The sequence below is a fragment of the Lonchura striata genome, chromosome 1 (genome assembly GCF_050655825.1).
Source record: "Lonchura striata isolate lonStrDom1 chromosome 1, ASM5065582v1, whole genome shotgun sequence".
Taxonomy (NCBI): domain Eukaryota; kingdom Metazoa; phylum Chordata; class Aves; order Passeriformes; family Estrildidae; genus Lonchura; species Lonchura striata.
In genome coordinates this window covers 11,573,449-11,593,041 of record NC_140703.1, presented here as the reverse complement: position 1 = coordinate 11,593,041, position 19,593 = coordinate 11,573,449, and the positions used below count along the sequence as shown (strand labels likewise).

The window sequence follows — 19,593 nt, the reverse complement described above, 5'->3', positions numbered from 1 at the left end:
TTTAATGCCATCTTAAAATTGTTCAAACTGAATACCCAGGAAGAAGGAGGTATGTAACCCTTTAGAAGCTGAGGAAGACTTTGTACTGCTTTAATTTGGTTTTGTATAAACCCTTTTGAAGCACTAGGGGAGGAAGTTTATTTTCAAATAGACTTTCAGAACCTTCAAGCAAAATCTAAACTTGAAAGTTGTAATTAATTGAGTAAAGTCCTGGCACCAGGCTTCTATTTAACTGTACCATTTAACAGGTCATCACTAGTTTGCTGCCAAGGAGGGAATCATGGGCTGGGCTGTTTGATAACTTAGGCTGAAAAAATATTTCTGTTGCTAAACACCTGTAAGAGGGGTGCATTGCAGGCAGAGCTCTGTCTGGCTTTTTCTTCATCTCCTGTTCCTTTCAGACATATTTCAGATTTTCAGCCTGAAAACTGAATGGCCTGGGGAAACTAGTGAGGTTTTGTTTTCAAATGGGTCAGTAAAGCGTTTAATGTCTTACCAGCCTGTGTCTAGAAATCTTAAAAACAGTTTATTCTTTCAACTCGGACTTGGATATGCATGAAAAAGCATGAGTAGTATGCTAACTTCATATATTAAATGTTTTCTGTATTAATCTTCTATTTATGAGGTTTGGTTATTTAGAAGTTGAACTTTTGCTTCTAGGTCTCTGCTTTAGATCAGAGGGAGGATTGCATGCCAGAAATTGTAATATTAGAAAGTTTCAAAGTTATCCTTGCTAAGCTTTCCTTGTATGTACCAAATAATCATGTGACAAAGATAGATTCTTAAATCAGTGCTGATTTCCCTTATCTGTTTCTGCATTGAGTAAGAGTGTTATAAATGGGCAGACAAAAACTCATGGGAGTCCATTATTCTTCCTTTGAAAACTGATCTGGAGAACAACGTGCCTCTTGTGGGTTTTGCTGTTGGGTAGCAGTCTTAGTCTTACCGGATCAGTTCTTTTTCTCTTGCATAGTTAAGTTAAATATTCTTCCCCAAACTGTTCCTACTCTGAAATTTAATCTGGATGTTCTTTTCTTGCATTCAGGTTTGTTTTTTTTCGGCACCTACGAGAAAGGGGCCAGGGTAGGGGGTTGTCTATACTTGTATCTTTTTAATTCACAGCTAGATTTATGTCTGTAGATCTCTGTTTTATTTCTCACTTCTTGTATATGAACTCAGGCTAGAACTGACAGCTTAAAGATCAACTTGCTATTTCATTTAACATTATTTCCTACCATGGCCAGCAAAGTTACGTTTTCTACAGCACAAATGTCCAGCTGGTCTGGACATCCTTGAGAATAAAGGAAGCTTTTTTTTTTTTTTTTAAATAAGATTTTGTTCAGTCACATTTCCTTTTCGAACCATGAAGATTTTTTAATATTGAATCTCTGTGTCTGCAAATCCAGAGTAATATTTAGAATTGCTTTTCTCAAACACAAATGTGAGACATGAAGAGTATGGGATTGTCTCTTTATCCTCCTGTCTGGTTGTTTTGTACTCCTCTGAGAAATTTGTGGAGTATTTTTGGGTATTCACACTTCCTGATGATGCCAATGGCCTCAGACTGTTGCAGTTCCAGGGGGATGATATTTATATCTTTAGTACATACAAGTCAAAACATGCAACTGCCTTCTCAACTCCCTCAGAGCTTTCACAGGTTTATAGACAAAAAGTTCATCTGCCTTAGGCAAGGGAACCTGCCAAACACTCTCCTGCTAAACCTTCCCAGTTCTTTTATGGACATGCTGTTGTCATCTGGTGCTGCTCTTCTAGATGGTTCATTCCTGGAATATTCCAGAAATTGTTTAAAGCCACTTTTATCCTTGGGAGTGTGCAAACCTCACTGCAGTGCAGCCCGGCGTGGAATTATGAAAGTGTGCATAGCCCAGCAACCTAAAGCTTTGAATCCTGTTACAGGTAGAAAAGCGTATCAATACCTTTCCTGAAATTTGCAGGGTTTACCAAAACAACGCAGCCTGTACTGGGGTCACCCTTTGTTCCAGAAAGTCTGAGCATAAGTGTGCAGCAGTTAACCTGACTGTGGTGAGCCAGGACTTGGGTCATCCATGTCCTGCTATTTAAGTCAGGGATGGCAGCAGTTTTGATGAACAAAAGCTACAGAGAGGACTATCAGAGCTGGGATCCCTAATGCCTGGGAAGAATGATGTCTGTACTCCAATGATTTCAGAAGGCTAATTAATTACTTTATTATACTATATTACACTAACAAGAACTATCACTAACTAGAAAAACCTGTGACTCTCAGCTGTTGGACTCCAACAGCTGTTGGCTCCAAATTGGTCCATGAATCCAAACAACCATCACCAGAATCCAATCAAGCAATCACCTTGGGTAAACAAACTCTATTCCACATGGGCACAAACCCAGGTACAGATAAGAATGGTTTTCTCTTCTTCTCTCTGTGCTTCTCTAGGAAAAAACCCTGAGACAGAGAATGTGAATGCCACAAAGGACATTCTGAATATTTTTGGTTTGTTTTACTTCGTGTGTTCTGGTGAAAGAAAAAGTTGCCTTTCAAATGCAGCACTGGAAATTATTGCACGGAATGCTTGCTGCTGACACCTGCAAGCAGCCTCACAGAGATCCTGTGCAATCTGGACACAGAACTGCTGGATTAATCCTTGTTTTCCTTTTCTTTCCCTTTAGAGAGACCATCTTTTGTGAAGAGACCGAGCAATTTGGCGGTGACTGTGGATGACAGTGCAGAATTTAAGTGTGAGGCGAGAGGTGACCCAGTCCCTACAGTGAGGTGGAGGAAAGATGACGGGGAGCTGCCAAAAGCAAGGTGCAGTACTTGGAGTTACCCTTTTTGTGACATCTAGTTTGGTGTATGATGAGGGCACTCAGTGATTGACAGTTAGAATTTCTTTGTCTTGAATGCAAAAGGCCTGGCTTGATCCAATAAAACATTTCTAATTAGCACTGTGCTCTAGTTGAATTTGCAATTTATGTTGAAACTTAAGAACGGCCTGCTTTCAAATTTTTGTTGTGACAACACACGACAAATGTACCACAAAACAACCAAGTTCAGCCAGTAGCATCAGATACAGATTAATTCTTCACCTGAAGAGTCTTTTGTGATTACTAAAAGTTTTGGAGAATGCATTACAAATAGTGAAAGAGATTACAACATCAATAAGTACATACTGGAATTGCAATTGATGTAAAATGTAGTCTGGCAATGTAGAAAGCTGCCTTGGTTATACATGTTTTTGTTGCTAGGTTTCCAATGAACTTCCTCGTTATTGCTGGAATTCAGACCAAAAAGTAAAACACGCTATTAAAAATAAACACACCCTGTGATAGATCAACATAGAGGCAGATTAAATACTAAATTTACTTACTTCAAAATCCTAATTATCAGTTTAAAAAACTTTCAGGGGAGTGGACTGAAAGAAGAAAACCCTTTAATAGGATTGGATTTGTTGACCACTTTTGAAATCCAGCTTCTTGATAATGTTGTCCACAGCTTTAATAAAAACTGTCATTTTTAGGAGAAAAATCTACTTACCATAAATTGAAACACATTGACTGCATTATGCATAAAAGAGAGAAAGGTGCTGAAAGGAAAGAAATTGGTGAAAGGCCTTTAGGAAAGGCCTTTTCCCTTCGAAAAAAAAAAGAAAAAAAAGAATTAATTGTGATTTATCTTGGCTTTCAAGCAATTCTGATCTTCTTGGGAACAATATTTTATTTCAACCATGTTAAAAAACATTTACTTGTTAAAAAAATTCTAATAATTAAGATGTTCTGCATTAGGACTTTGCAATTGTGTGCAAATAATATCAGAATAAGGTTTTCAAATACTTGGCTATATTTTGGTTTTAAAACTTTATTTTGCATTATCAATTTATATGTATACTTTTTCTCCCCCCTTATGGGAAATACGGAAATGAGAATATTTTTAGAGCAAATCCCCCATGGTTTTACCCTTTACAGAAATTGTACAAAGTTATGTTATTCCTATTCATTGTTAACTACTATGTATCTTTAAAGATACGAAATCCGTGATGATCATACCTTGAAAATCAGAAAAGTTATGGCAGGAGACATGGGATCATACACTTGTGTTGCAGAAAATATGGTTGGAAAAGCTGAGGCATCAGCAACTTTAACAGTTCAAGGTAAGAGTGTTTCTTTGCAAAGAATAAAGTTGAATAAAGTTGTACTAGAATAAGTTGATTTTTCTTTGTACAACAACTCTAGAGATAAAAAAATGTGAAAACTCAAATTTGTTTTGAGTTGCATTCTGAGGAAATGGAAACACTTCACATGTAAGATTTTTTTAAGCAGTCTTTACAATGCTGGGATGGGGAACCGAGTATGTTTTGAATTTCAGTTCTTTAAGTTCAGAATCAAGTCACTTGCAATCTTTGTATCTGAAACACAGAAAGAACAAAGTCAGTGTTACTAAGCTGCATTTTTTTAATTCAAGAAGAAAGAGTTGCAAGTACAAGTATCTGCCAAGATTTTTCAATTAACTATAGTAGAGAAGCAGTGAATGATAAATCTGTTTGTGTATCTCTTAATACACCAACCCAGACCTCTGGAATTCCTGTTGCTTTTTCATTATAAAGGCGTATTGTAGCACTACTGTTTCTTTGTAAGATAAAAATTCAGTGGAACCCAATGAACTAATATGTATAAAAATCCTTCACTGCCTTTATATACACAATCCAGATGTTCACTATTCAGATAATCCCTCTCTTCCTTTCCTGGCTAGCAGACAGGCAATGATGTCATCCTGATGCTTTTTTCTGGGCGCTGATGTTCCTCCTGTCCTTTTCTCTGTTCAGTGGGAATTAGTCATTATGGAGTTCTAGGGAAGTATAGGCTTAAAAGTATTTTATTTGGTAACAGGCCTCTATTTTGACACATTTACTGTAACAGGAAAGGTCTTGCCCTGAACCTGCTCTCGTTTTTCCATCAGAAACATTTGGTGTCCCTCTGTTAGGAAAGTATTGAATTCTTTAGTTGAAGCTCTCATAAAACCAAGAATTTTGAGATGTTCTGTTTTGTTCGTCACCATGATGTTTATACTTTAAAACTCATACCTTATGTTTGTAAAATAACCAGCTCTCATGCTCAGTGTTGGAGACTAAAGGATAAACTTGTGAGTAGTAAGCACAGTTTATTCAAAGGAGAAGGACTGAATTATTTCTTAAATTATTATTTGTTCTGAAGATCACGTCTTAAATCAACTGTTAATCCTGTAAAATGTTACTATTAAGAAAATTTGCTTTAATGACTGGTTAAGCAGTAACATTTCTGGAAATAAACTCTTGGTGGCCCTAATCTTTCATAGTCCTATTCAAAATAATAAACAAAAACATACTTGAAATCCCATTTAGCTTAATGGTGCTAATAGATATAAAATGACTTAAGTATGTAGATGTTAGAAATTTAATGAGATCTTTTTGATAATAAACTGGTATTTTTAAGGAACAAGATCATAGGCTAAGTCCTGATTCATCAAGATCCTAATTTTTAAGTGCTTGTATTACACAGTAGATATTTACACTGTGGCAGCTTTGCTCTGAGGGTATTGTTATGGGGTAATTTGTTTCCCAGTGTGAATGGATTACCTCCTGAGCCATTTGTCTGCACTAATGTCTGCATAGGAGGGATTGATGTGAGAAACTGTAATGTGTAGGTGCAATTTGTAGTTGGTAATGAAATAAATTATGATCAAAATCCATTTACTAGTGTATCCAAGAGACCAAGTTTTATGGGAAGGGAAAAAAATACTCCTCTAGCAGATGAATTTTCCATTCGGATTTTTTTATATTTTTTCTCCCTTTTCTGCCTTCTCTTGTTCCCTCCTCTCCTTTTCCCTTGTTAAAACACATGGGTTTTTTTCCTAAAGGATCAGCTTTTTGCCTATGCTGTATCTAGAAAAGTAGACTGATCTTGTTTCAGTACTAAAATAAGATTGCTCTGACTGTTTGTGGACACACAGCTGTTTGACTTTTTTTTTGTTGTTGGTTCATTGCTTTTTTATGATTTTATGGGGTTTTTTTCTGGGTGATTTAAGGAATGCAACCAGCAACTCTCTTCTGCACTTTTGGTTATCGTCACATGACCTAAACTGTAGAGTTTAGTAAATGTGTGTTCTGCTGTGCCAAACTGAGTTATTTTTGTTGCCTATTTGTAAACAGAGGGCTGCATTGCCAATCACAGCTTCAGACATTACAGCTGCCACTGTGCAGGCATGTTCAATTCAGCCAAAGGCAAGGAGGGAGTTTGGCGTGGGTTTGAGTGAGTTTGGGTTATTTGCGGAGCTTTGGTTTGGGTTTTTTCCTCTTCAGTATCTCAGCAACAGGCTGTGGTATTTCTGTGCCAGACTTTGTGCCAGAGGAGGAATATGAGAGCTGTCAGGGGTGACCCCAGACGTGTGTCCATGTCAGGAAAGGGACAGTCCCCATCTGTCAAGCGTCGGCGTAGTGGGGCTGTGGCAGGGAGTGCAAGCAGCGCTCTTCAGGGCCTCGGGGTTGGCAGCACTAGGAAATGGATTTATCTTCTTCTCTACTCATCATTTCCACTGACACCATGGCTGAACCCAGTGTGCTCTCTGCTGTGGAGGGTTATCTGGGGCACTAAAAGGTGCAGCGTGCAGCGCCAGGGCAATTGAGATAGGCAGCTGTCGGGGAGGTGCGGATGGGACGTGGTGAACAGCTATCCTGGGTCTCACAGGGAGCTGCCCTGGATCCCACAGGAGCCTCTCCTCCTGCTCAGCTCTGCCTCGTGCCTGGTGCAGGCCCTGCAGGGCTCCCTGTTCCGGGAATGCTGCACAGCCACAGTGATGCTTCTGAGCTGGGAGCCAGCCCAGGCCGTGTCCCTGGACTAGGAACTGTCAGCTCGGGTAGTTCAACTCTGCCTCTCTCTATGTAATAAACTGTTAACCGTAAAAACACAAGAGAGAGGAGGGAATATCAGTTCCATTTTTATGTTCTTCCTGCTCATAGCACTGGCATCACATATGCTGCTTACTGGAATCACTATTTTCCTCTGTACAGGCTCATAACTTTTGGAGCAATAAGAGTTTCCTACATGCATCCCATGACTTCAGCCATATTCACAAACCAAATTTGGAGTTCTGTATTGACGTAGTGAAGTTTGAACTCTTCCTTTAGTGTTTTACTCCTGCTGCTTAGAAGCATTTCCATCCCTAAAACTGTCAAGTTATCTTATTGTCTCCTTGGAAAATTAAATAGTTAAGGAAATGTAATCCTGATGTTGTTTCCATATACCTAAAATTGGAGATTTCTACCCTCTGTTTTCATTTTGCAGCAATGTGTACTGCATCTGTAAGGCATCCAGAGACATTGCTAAATACATGTGGAAGCATTTCATTCAGGGGATGATTAATTATTAAATAAATACCTCAATCAATACATAATGCCAGGAAGCAGCCCAGAGCCCATTTTATTTTGCCAACATGTTATATTTCACCAAGTAGCTGATATACTTCAGAAAAGGAAAAAAATGGCATCACTGCAAACAGTGAACTTCTCTCTAGCACTAAGCAAGCTGGATATATTTATTGTATTTATATTGTATTGTATTTGAAATATATATGCAAGATGCATTTCATGTTTTGTGTAGGTTTCTATTGTGTGACTTCCTTAGCTTTATGCCTCAAAGCAGGACTTTAGGAAATATATTAATTTCATTACTATATACATATCATTGAAAGCAATGTTCCTAAGACACACAAAATTACCAAAGATGCATACTTCAGAACTTCAGTAGTAAAAGAGAATTAGTTTTACCATTAATGCAGATGGAAGTAGGGCATCTTCAAGAAATTGCAAATCCCACATTTAACCATGAAAATACTTTCAAGCAAATCTAAGAACCAAAGGTTTTACATATTCTTACTTACTTCCATTTGCTTTGCTCCCATTTGTGGTACTTATTTTGGCTTTTTTGGCATCTAATTTTATAATAAGTTTATAATTTCTGGTGAAATGAGCTGTTCTCTGAAACACACAAGTGTAAGTTAGGGTTCCAGTGGCAGCCCTAATCTGCAGCTGGCCAGGAACCATCACAGCAGTGGCAGTGTAGGTGAGACTCAGCAGGAGCTGGGAGCAACAGCTCCAGTGGCTCAGTTGGCTTCAGGACTTCAACATTGGCTGTAGGTGACTGTGGTAGTCTGCAGAAGATTGGAATCTTTTCCTTGAACAGGAGTTTTTTGAGCTCTTAGCTCTCCCTACTCAAGCAGTGGCTCTGGAGGAGTGTGCAATACTTGGTACAGGGCCCTGCCTAACTACACCTAAACCTGCTGCAGCAGGGACTGAACTGTAAAATGTAAATTTTGCCATTCAAAGGCACTAAGCACATTCGGTGTTATCTGTTTGGCAGGAAAAAAGAAGAATTCCTATGGAAATTGTACCGGCCAGTTCATATTTTACAGTGGCAATGTCTGATACCAAGCCTTTTTAGATTGTGATGTCTTTAATTTTAGGGTTAACAGAGCTTGTCTGCAAGGTAGATAGAGAGTGGAACTTCGGATAAGTGACTCCTGGCTGTGATTTTGCTGTAAGAGTCGACTGACAAGGAATTTTAATCTGAAAAGGTGGCACATGCTTCAGGTCTGGAATTTCCTCCTCCTTCCACCTCCTCTTTGTGCAAGGTAGCTTCAAGGCACACAGTAAAAGACATCAATTTGATAAGGCTTCTGGGAAAGGCTGTGAATACCACCCGGAATATAAAGGAATAGGATTTGCTCTTTCATCTGTCTGATACCATATAAATGTTTCCACTGTGTCAGGCTGCTGGTACACATTTTAAGTTGTAAATGTAACTGCATTAAGCATTAAAACAACAAAGACAAAATTCAGAATTTGACAGAAATGCTGTTGAGGTGTACAGCAATTATTATGGACTGTAGTGAACCCTTCATAGTCTCGGAGCTGAATTTAACCACTGGGATTTTAAAACCAGGATTTGGATTTAAGTCTGAACTTGTCATGTTCTCTCTTTAAATCAGTATTAGTTCCTTCGAAATAACTGTTTTGATGCAATATTCTGCCTTCAGTCCCTTGAAAAAGGAAAGAAGAATAATGATTGTCCAATGAACTTCAGGATTTTTTTAATTAGTAAACTTTTGGCAGGATGAATGAAGGAGACCATCTCCTGTGATTTCAATAGCTTAAAGAGCCCATTTCCCCCTTAATGACTGCAGTAAACTCTGATAGCACACGTCAGATTTCTATCAAGGATCTGAGGAGTTCGACTGCCACCAATTTCTGGTGAAGGAATAGAAATCTTAAAAGTTAATCAGCAGGAAATGAGAAAACTGTCTGAAGAGCAGATTAGAGCCCTGAAGGTTCTTGTCTTAACTGATGCAAGTGATGAACACTAAGATTCCTGATGCATTTCTAAAACATGGATAAAAGAAGGAATCTGTAAATATTTTAATAAATAACTGCTTCCATGCTTTTTAAGTGCAAAATGGATGTTGGCTTGGTTTGGTTTGGTTTTTTGCATAGAATCTCACAACAGTGACAACAATATTTTACAGGACAATAACACAAAAACTTTTGAGATTCCTTCCTCCAGTTTGGTGCTTTGAAACACGGACTTGAGACAGATGTTTTTAAGCATGTAGAATAGGCATCCAAATAATTTGGAGAAATGTTATTGCAGAAATAAGTTGAAGCTAGAGGTTTTTTACTGCTGAAAGGGGTTTATTTACTGTATAATTGTCCCAAAATGTGCATTTTAATCACAGAGAATAGTGCAGAGAATTGAAGCAAGTAGGTTTGTGTAGCGTACTTCAGCACTCAATTTTAAAAAAAAAGTAGCAAAGAAAATCTGAAGGCGCTTTTCTAGTGCCTGAAATTTCCTAAATCCCATGGCTGTGGAAAAAGCAATTGTTTTTGTATTAGGTTTCACTGCTGCAGACTTACTGTGACTGCTGTTCTAAAGATAACATTTCAATTATTCTTTCTTTGAAATAGACAAAGTAGATTTTTACTACAAGTTGTATAATTTGAAGATTTTTGGGTTTATGAATAAAATTACAGTGCAAGGAAGAATAATTTTAATTGGTTGTTCAGCAAACAGTACTTCTATATGTTAATTCTGAAATAAATGTTGGTTTTATTAAATTATGCTAAACATCTGTAAAAAGGTAATACTCATTCTGTTTGTGCCTAGTTCATAGCTGTCAGTAATACAGTGGTTGTAGTACAGTACTAACTTTTTGTTAGTTTACTTGCATCAGTAATTTCTGAATTGATCTTGAATTTAAAAATGCTGAATAACAGTGCATTGAAACATTATTTTGATAAGCTATTTTGAGTACCATTTGTTAGTATGAGTTGTGTTTTGTTTGAACACTAAAATGCTTGGTTGCTAGGTGCTGAATAACACTCAAGAACTGGTAGTAAAGAATTTTGCTGCCTTTGTATGTGGACTTGATGGCCTTTAGACTCAGTATAAGAATCTTGCAGTGTAAGGAAAAAAAATCCTTGTTCAGGCTGAACTGTTATATATGAATTATCATTTTCTGCAGGAGGTATTTGCTTGCTCCTCTTGTCTTATGACTGCATACTAATTCCCAAAGTTTGCGATGACTTTTTTTTTTATCCTTCTAAGTGTGAAATAAGATGACAGGGCAGAGAAACAAAAACAAAGTCTTGGTCTGAATGGATGAGGTTGCTTGTTTTGTTCTCCTAAATGCTCCCTGCTCTCTAAACACAGGACTGGCAGGGATTCTGTTCTCTTTTTGTCTCTCTCTGTGGCCCATGAGAGCCCACTTAGGACTTGCACCTCCTCACATGAGACAGCTGCTCTCTCTTTTGGCACAGTTAAGGTCACACACTGGGTCTCAGTACAGAGCAGGGAGTCGCCTGAGAGTTCTGGCTTTGTCCACCAGCAAGGTCTGATGGGCCTTTCAGACTACCAGCAACTTTGATAGCATTGTCATATTTTGACAGAGAACTGTATGAATACCAAGCTAAGTGTCCCTCATTTTTTTAGTTTTATTTTATTTTGGCAGGTCATCCTTATTTCCGAAAGCATCTTGTTCCCATTTCTGCCACCATGACAGTAAAAATTCTTTGTACATGATGAATAGTGTGGCTTGCAGAGAATTCTTACGTGTTGTATTTTTTGCTGCCCATAATTAAATATTGTTAATATGTCACAGTTAGCTTCCATTATTAGTTAACACAGTTAACATTATTGAAACATAAGTTGGGGTGTTAGTGTAGACTTGGTTGTCTCTATGTGGGGGGTGTGGCATCCCCATGAGAAAAAATCCAGGTTTCTTTTGAAATAATACATTTCATTTGAGAATATTCCTCACTGAGTACTGCATGCCCAAACCAACATTTTTTAATGATCACAAGTTAGTGCACTGCAGAGATTTATTGTCTTTCCATTTTTAGTGTGTGTTGGTAACCGTTGATCATGGGCCTTGGCCACTTTTCACAAATAGCTTTAACTTGTTATAAGGAGGTTGCTATGGATTTCAAGTTCTCCTTTCCAAGAAGCACTCTGTGCTATCATAAACAGCTGGGGAAAAAAATCCCACTCAGTTTCCTTTTCATTTCTACTATCTTCCACTGTTAAGTCAAAAAATGCAGTAGGAAGCTCCTAAGAATACTTTGAATAGTATCTATCTATCATAATCTTTTTGTACTTCTGAACAGTTTATTTAAAATTCATCCTTTTTCAGTCTTTTAAAAGGCTTTAGTATAAATATTTGTAGCCACGACTACTTAGATTGCAGCAGTGCCTAAAATTACCTCAGTTCATTTAAAACACGAGGGAAGAAAACTCTTCTCTGAAAAGAGAAGCCTGGGAAACAGGACTTCACAGTGTACCACATTACTCTAGTTTTTAAATAGATGGAATTAGACTCGTCATAAGAGTGCTCTCTAAATTATGTTTAGTTTATAGTGTGGTTTAGGAGGATCCAGAGCAAGGAAGGGGGAAGGTGGACTAGAAGAGGAACTGGAAAACCTTAAGTCCTCCTCTTTCCCTCTTTGTCTTCTACCTTCCATTTTTCAGATTCCTCTTTGTCACCTCAAGGCAGTGACTACAGGATTTATACACATTTTAAACTGTGTACTACGTGTATTAACCTGAGAAGTGCTACCTTTAAAGCTGCATTGTAAAGCTTTTTTGGTTTTTTATCATAGAAATCAACTTTGAATCCTGCAGGAGCACAGATTATGATCTATCTCAATTTTTTTCCTAGTATCAGTTTGAAATTATATAGTTACATGGCTGATACACAGCTGAAACAGAGCCAGATTTTACCCTCCAGCCTCTTGAATCAGAGTTGAGGAAGGAAACACCTTTCAGCTTAAACTAAATATCAGAATGGCCTGAAATCCATAAGGAGTGAATGCCATTTGATTGCTCTTGAAATGAGAACAGCACCCAAGCAGGAGGTTTGGTTAGTGCACAGATCTTGTGGTGTTTATCAGCAAAGATTGGAGTTTAAATCACTAAAGAGAGAAAGATTTTAGACATTTTCAAGCCAATAGGGGAAACAACAAGCTCTCAAAACAAATTCCTTGTTCCCACTGCAAAGCTGGGAGAAGGCACATTCCTGCTTGCTGCAGGATGGAGAATCATTGATTTTGAATCCATGGTGCTTGAAGCTCATCTCCAAAATTGTTTCTGGAGTTGGTGATGTTAAGCTGCCAGGCTGCATGTGTCATGACATCCTTGTTTAGAGGTGTTCCAAAGCCCTACCCTGGCCTGTCTCTCTGCCTGGCATGTGCAGCAGCTCCAGAAGCACTTACATTTCCAAGGCTGTGTCTGTCCTGTCAGCACCAAGGAGCGACACGTGCCTTTCTTCCTGCTCAGACCACTTCCCCTGGAGCACATCAGCTCTCCTGAGAGCACAAAGGCGCCAGCCCTTTTCCTTCCTTTGGGGTTTCAAGTGCAGAGGCACAGCCTAAATCCAGCCTGCCAGGCACGTGCCACGTGCTGGGAATGAGAGCAGCAATCCTGCCCTGCATGGTCAGAGGCAGTGCCAGGGTGATGTGACCACCAAGTTTCCAGACTGCAGCTGTCTTGAGGCTTCTGGAGGAAGTGCACAGTGACAAGTGCAGGTGGCAGCACCTCAGTACCCTGAGAGTGGCACTTCTTGTGCAGGGCATAAACTCCAGCCAGTCTGTTTCTCTGTTACTGCCCAGCACGTGTCATGGTTTAGCCCCAGCTGACAACTGAGTACCACATGGCCCCTCAATGCCTCTCCACCAAGTGGGATGGGGAGAAGAATCTGAAAAAAAAAAAAAAAATCAGGCAAACAAACCAACCAAACCCAGAAATCTGTGAGTTGAGACAAGAACACTTTAATAATTGAAACAGAGTAAAATATGCTAATAATACTAATGATAACAAAACCAGTATTAGTAAGGAAGAGAGAGAGAAAAAATAAAATTCAAGAGAAACAAGTGATGCACGGTACAAATTGCTCACTGCCTGCTGAAGGACAACCAACTTCCTCCTGAAGAGTGATCAGCAGCTCCCACCCATTTATCACCAGTTTAAATACTGGGCATCATGTTCTCTAGCATACAGCATCCCTTTGGCCAGTTCAGGCCAGCTGTCCCAGCCATGCTCCCTCCCAGCTTTTTGTATCCCTCCTCACTTGGCAGAGCATGAGAAGTCCTTGACTTGGGATAAGCACTGCTCAGCAACAACCAAAACATGAGTGTGTTATCAACATTATTCTCATACTGAATCCAAAACTCAGTGCTACACTAGCTACTAAGAAGAAAAATTAACTTTATCCCAGCCGAAGCCAGGGTAACCTGAGTGGTTTTCAGTGTTCAGACAGAAGAGGGGATGTGACTCAATTGTAAACAAAAATAAATAAATACAAATTTTTAAAAACTACAAAACTCTATGAAAGTATGTTGAGGAAAGTAGCATCTAATTGATATTGAGTTTTTCCCCATGTTCACTTTTCTGTCTGTGAAACTGAAGCATTTTTCTGGGATTCACTAATTCTAAAAGTGGTCTTAATATCAGAACTGTTTTTTCCAACTATTAAGTCGCTTGTTTCTGTCATAATTTCATTCTTCACATTACAATTATAGAAAAAAATTAATCTCTTTTTTTTTTCTTGTTTCCAATCAGATCTTTGAAATTACTGTAGTCATATAAACTTAAGAAGTGCTTATCTGACAAATCAGCAGCAATCTAAAATGGAATTTTTCCGCTCATCATAAATACAATAAACCAGGAGCACTCCCTTGCTGGGGGTTTGCAGTTCCAAGTCATCACTTTTGATTTGAGACGTCAAAAATCTCATGTAAACATTTTACCTCAGCTCTGTAGCTGTGGCGTGCTCGGCGCCAGACTGTGAGACCTTTCCTCAGACATTTGTGCTGCACTGTGTCAAACTTGATGCCCTGGGACCATGCCCTGAAAGCTTTCACAGTGAGTAAGGGTGGCCCAGGCTGGTCCCACGTGAATGTGAACTGCAGCAGAAAATCCAAGAAAAAATAGGAATTGTGTGTATATGTATTTAGACCTCAAGAAGTGACAGCTGCAAATAGAGTCCAGGGAGGATGAAAAGTGATACACCCCAGTTCTTTTGTACTGTACCTGGTGTTGTTTTCCTGTATTTTTCACAGGCTGAAGGCAGGAGGCAGCTGAATGGCAGCATTTATATTTTTTTCAGGACAAGAGATTCAGTCTTTTGTTTATTTCTCTATAGAAAGTAATACGTGCCACAAATGACTGCAGAGAGATGTGCATATCAAGGATATTGAGAGTTTCAGATTGCTTTGATAAGAACAAATAGCCTACAAATCACCAGATAGGAAATGGAACATGGCACATTGTCTTAAACTATCTCTGTTAATAATAGTTTTTGCAAAACACCAACATAAATATCTTGTAGTCATGTTTCAGGGAGGCGTTCAATGGTCCTCATTCAGATATTCTAAGATAAAAAGTGTTTCATTAGATTTCAGAGTTTAGCAGGATTAGAAATTAAACACATTTTTAAATAGAAGATGTTGGCAGCTTTTTGCAGAATTTTTGTTTGGAATTATTCAGGATTTCTTGGTAGTTTGTTTTTTCAGGCGTGAAAAGTCAGAGTTTGACCAGTTTGCTAAACCTAATCAGACTCTTCCTCTGCATGTGACTGTAGGTATCCAAATTTTCTGTACCCACACATTTCAGACAGAGGTCATAAACCATGGGTTTCTCACCCATTTATTTCATATGAAGATGACAAACAGCTGAGTTTCAGCTCCCTGGCAGATAACACAGCAATCTCTGTGCTATCTCTGTTGTTAGCTTTGCTGTTTCTCCCCTCTCACTGTCTAGTCTGGACCTGGCCAATCCCAGTGGAAATTCCAGCTTTTTACTCCACTGTCTACTCCAGCACATCTGCTCATAGTCCTCTCCTGTCTCTTACCACTTCACTTCTACGGGCATATGCAACCTCTGATATTTTCACTTGAACTGGGATTAATGTATCACAGCATTACTTGAAAGGAATCCAAATTTCATTGTGACTGCCCCTTTATAGATTAGTCATAATGGTCAATTATTATACAGAAGCTAAAGTTTGGATGTGAGCTTGATTGTTGTGTGTAATTATTGGCCTGAAAATTGGGATTGTTTGTACTTTCTTACTTCTTTTATAATGTCCTGTTAGTGTCCAGCAGTCCTTGAAGATTTTTTTTTTTAAATAATCAAAAGTTAAACACATTGAGCTTCAATCAAAAGTGTTGAACTTGTAGCAGTTAAATAACAGGATATCTTCCAAGCACCTGAAAGATATTTGTAAATAATATAGTGAGAACAATAATTAATGAGTATTAAACATGCTGAATAAAATCCTTTTTAGTAGTTAAGTACCACCTTGGATCTCAAGATCTCAAAAGCATCTTATTAGTATACATAAATTAAAATTTCTATAATTTTATTCCATTAAGATAAATAATTGCTACCAAGCTATCAAAAATGGGGTACTTGAAGCTTCTAACTTGCCTAGTGGCAGACTAGGAAACGGGTGCAACACTGTAATATTTTATTCTAAATATGAGGAGACCAGTGGGTTCTAGAGCAACACTAGATCAACATATGCCTTCAGCTCTGTGAGGAGAGCTACAAAATGTGTCTATTTTACATGGAGTCATTGCACACAGCATGTTGAGGTCTCGTGAGACCCCAGGGTGAGACAAACCCAGGCTCATCCCAGCAGTGCATGGGGGAGCACAAGAAACCAATGGATTTGAGTTGAAACAAGGTCAGTTGAGGCTGGATAAGAGAAGGCATTTCTCCACTGGCTGGGCAGCCAAGCAGCAGACTGGACTGCCAGGGTCTGTGCATTGTTATTCCTTGCAATTTTTAAGGCCCTGGATCAATCTCTGACTGACCCTGTAGCTGACCCTCTTGAGCAGGAAGTTGGAATGGAGACCTCTGAGGTTGCTTCCAACATGATTATCATGTGAACCTACAAAACTACATCTGTCAGATGTAATCGTTGCTCCATTAACATCTGGCAACTGTACTAGGCTGTAGTTTAAGTCCTAAAACTGCAAATTCCTACTCCTGTGAGTGGATTTAATGATACCAATAGTCCCAGTGAGGTTGATAGGATTGCTGGAAAGAATAAGGCATTAAAAGATCACGTCACTAGACTGGAAACCACTTTTCTTTTGGTTTTTGTTCAGCAACTGGACACGTCTTCCCTGAAAAGCCTTGCATGTCAAGGAAATTATATGAAAGGCAAAAATATTATTCCTTTGGTAATTGTGGTTTTATGTGTTAACTTCCTGTCTTTACAAATGGGTTATTCCATTTAATTGTCACGTGAAAAGCCATGATTAACACAGGGAAAATTAATTTACTTTATAATTGAAAGTGGTGTCAAATAAAATGTGCTATGATAGAGGAAAAACTATTTGCTTCTCAGTTTTAGTAACTTTAGATATCAATAGGCTGCAAATCAAACTAAGAATGTGGTCTTTGTTTTAGATGTTGCTATTATTGTTGTTCTTTTAAGCCACATGATATCCATCTGACAAAATTGTTCAAATTTTTCTGTGAAACTTCACCCTTTGCCCTTTCAACAGTTTTGCAACCAATGTGATGCCCTACTTCTACAGGGGTTTATTTTTATATATCAGTGTCCCCTCTGTTTTCACAGGTGGGCAAAAAATTATATTTGCTTGACAGGGTTATTTTTGACCTACAGTAAGAAATGTCTAATAAAAAGAAAAGGGGAAATTCAGCACTTAGAAGTTAATTTAATTTGTAGGAATATAATTGAGCACTCTGTTAGGCATTTTCCAAGGAGTTTACAGTAGAGGACGAGCAGCTCTGCATTGCTTCTAAGAAGGCTGAACTTTCCTCTTCTTGGCACTACTCAACAAATGAAAAAAAATTATTTAAGAGTTGCTTTCTCTGTGCAAGAATTTCATTCCATTAAGTCTCTTATCAGGCTGTTTCATGTACAATGAGTTGTGTTTTGAAGAGAATAATTTCTAACTCCAGAGCATGTCAGATTGTAATTGCAAGTTTAGTAAAGAGCTGCTCAGTGAAAAAGCAATGGTTATTGAGAAATACAGACTTACACATGGACAACAGTACCTGGGGAAGAGCAGATTTCTCTCAGGAATTTGTGTGTAACATTTCTTGCCCGCTCCTCTTAGGAACTGTAGTCTTACAAATAATCTGAGCAGAGTAATTGAGTAATCAGTAAACTGATTTTCTTTTTGAGAAATACCATTTAAATTAGGCTAGTGCACATCCAGAATAATTCTTTAAAACATAAATCTTTGGAAAATAGTATTTTAAACTTCTCTTTAAGATTATTTCCTTAAAAAGTAAATGTCTCTTATAAAACTCAAATCAGGTTGATCTGGGTTTGGCATATGCAGTTGCAGCTTCTTGTCTTCAGCATGTTCCAAATTCTGATATTCTATCAGATTCTGTTTCTGCTTTGTTTTCACAGTACACCTGGAGTCCTCTGTGTTTATTAGAACAGGAGGCCAGGACTCCTCATACCTAATGAGTGTTGGCAAAGTTCCTGTTAGTGGTCTCCTGCATTTATCACAGGATGGTGAATGGAGGGTGCTTAGCTACTCGATATGAAACTGTGCCCATGCTGAACAAAAGCTGCTTTACTCTCAATATAAAGTGATAAGAGCAAAGTGTAGCATACATTTAAAATTTTATATATTTTTGGACCTTTTCTGTAATTATAACCGGTTAACTTTTTTTAAATTAACTTTTTCCTTTTTGGTCAGTATAGTTTCATAATTTCATAATTTCATTTGTATTTCTATGTATAATTTCAAAATGCATTACTTCTGTTTTGTTGTTTTGTTTTTTATTTTCAGTCTGTTCTTTCCATCACTGATAGGAGGTTGGAATACTTTCAAACATGCCTTTCTTTTATAAGCAAAGTTACGTTGGCAAGATCTGAACCATTTCAAAGTTTATCAAAATCTTGAGCTACCGTTGAAGAATAATTTAATATTTGATAATTTGGCACTGATATTTTCCATTGAAAAATCTACTGGTTTTCAATAAATGTTTTGTTTTGAATATTTTAATGAAATTCTGGTTTGGGGGACAAAGAAAATAGCTACGAATCTTCTCAAAATAGTTTTAATTGTAGTATACTTTGCATTTACAGTATATTAGTGAGCCTTATGACCTTGACTCAGCAATCCTATACTAAAGAGATTTGTGTGTGGCCTAAATGCTGTAGAATATTATTATTTTTAATGAACTTTCTTTTTTAATAGATATTAGCTTCAGAAAAATATATTCCATTTGTAAACTTTTAGATGCTTTAGAAAGGCTGTAAATGTTACTGTTCCATTTCAGCAATGTTGCAGATTGATATTTACTGGAGATTTTAAGTTAGTTTTGCCATGGAAAAATCTTGATGCAGATGAATAATAATAACGGGGGGGAAAAAATTACTCAAGGTACACATCAGTTTATTAGAAAGGCTTGGAGTAGAACCCAGATTGCCTGGCCAGTATTTCAGTCTGTTACCCATTTTCCTCTACCACCTACTTTTCAGTATGTGATAGAGACTGCTGTTTAAGAATCAAAATATATAAATGTTGTTCAACATTATAAACCTGTTTTTCATATATCAGAATATATGTTTGCTTTCTAAGATCCTTACCAAGGATCCATTTTTAATTTTTTTTTTAAATTTTGCTTTATTCTTTGCTTTGTTTCATGTCAGTTCAATTTTATTTATTCCATGTTTTCTTTTTGTTTTGTTTTTGTTTTTAGTTGTGTCTGGTAAGTTGAAATTTTATTGGCCATCTTCTAGTCATCGTATCACTGTGACAAGAACTTCTCCTCCCCTTCCCATCCATCCCCTTCCATGTCCTCCAACCACTCAGCTCCCACCTTTTACTTGTTATTGGCAAGACACATCGAACAGAATAAATTCTGCATGAAGTATGGGTAACTTAATGGCAAAGAGAAAGGTAATGGGTTGCAAATTTTATTTCTGTTTTTGTATGATGTAGCAAGTCAAATCCTAATGTCTCTTTTCTTCAGTGACTGCATGGGTTGAACTTCAAAGTGTGCTAAAACAATTGTGTT

At 37.9% G+C, this 19,593-nt stretch overlaps 1 protein-coding gene across 11 annotated transcripts in view; it reads left to right on the top strand.

The window, feature by feature from the left end:
• The window catches only part of ROBO1 (roundabout guidance receptor 1), a 684,183-nt gene that overhangs the window by 599,819 nt on the left and 64,771 nt on the right, over positions 1-19,593 (top strand). For all 11 annotated transcript variants that reach the window (XM_085589936.1, XM_031505944.3, XM_085589954.1 and 8 more), the window contains 2 exons: positions 2,668-2,806; positions 4,018-4,145. In XM_085589936.1, coding sequence (XP_085446062.1) covers positions 2,668-2,806; positions 4,018-4,145 — 267 coding nt within the window. The remainder of the gene's footprint in view (positions 1-2,667; positions 2,807-4,017; positions 4,146-19,593) is intronic.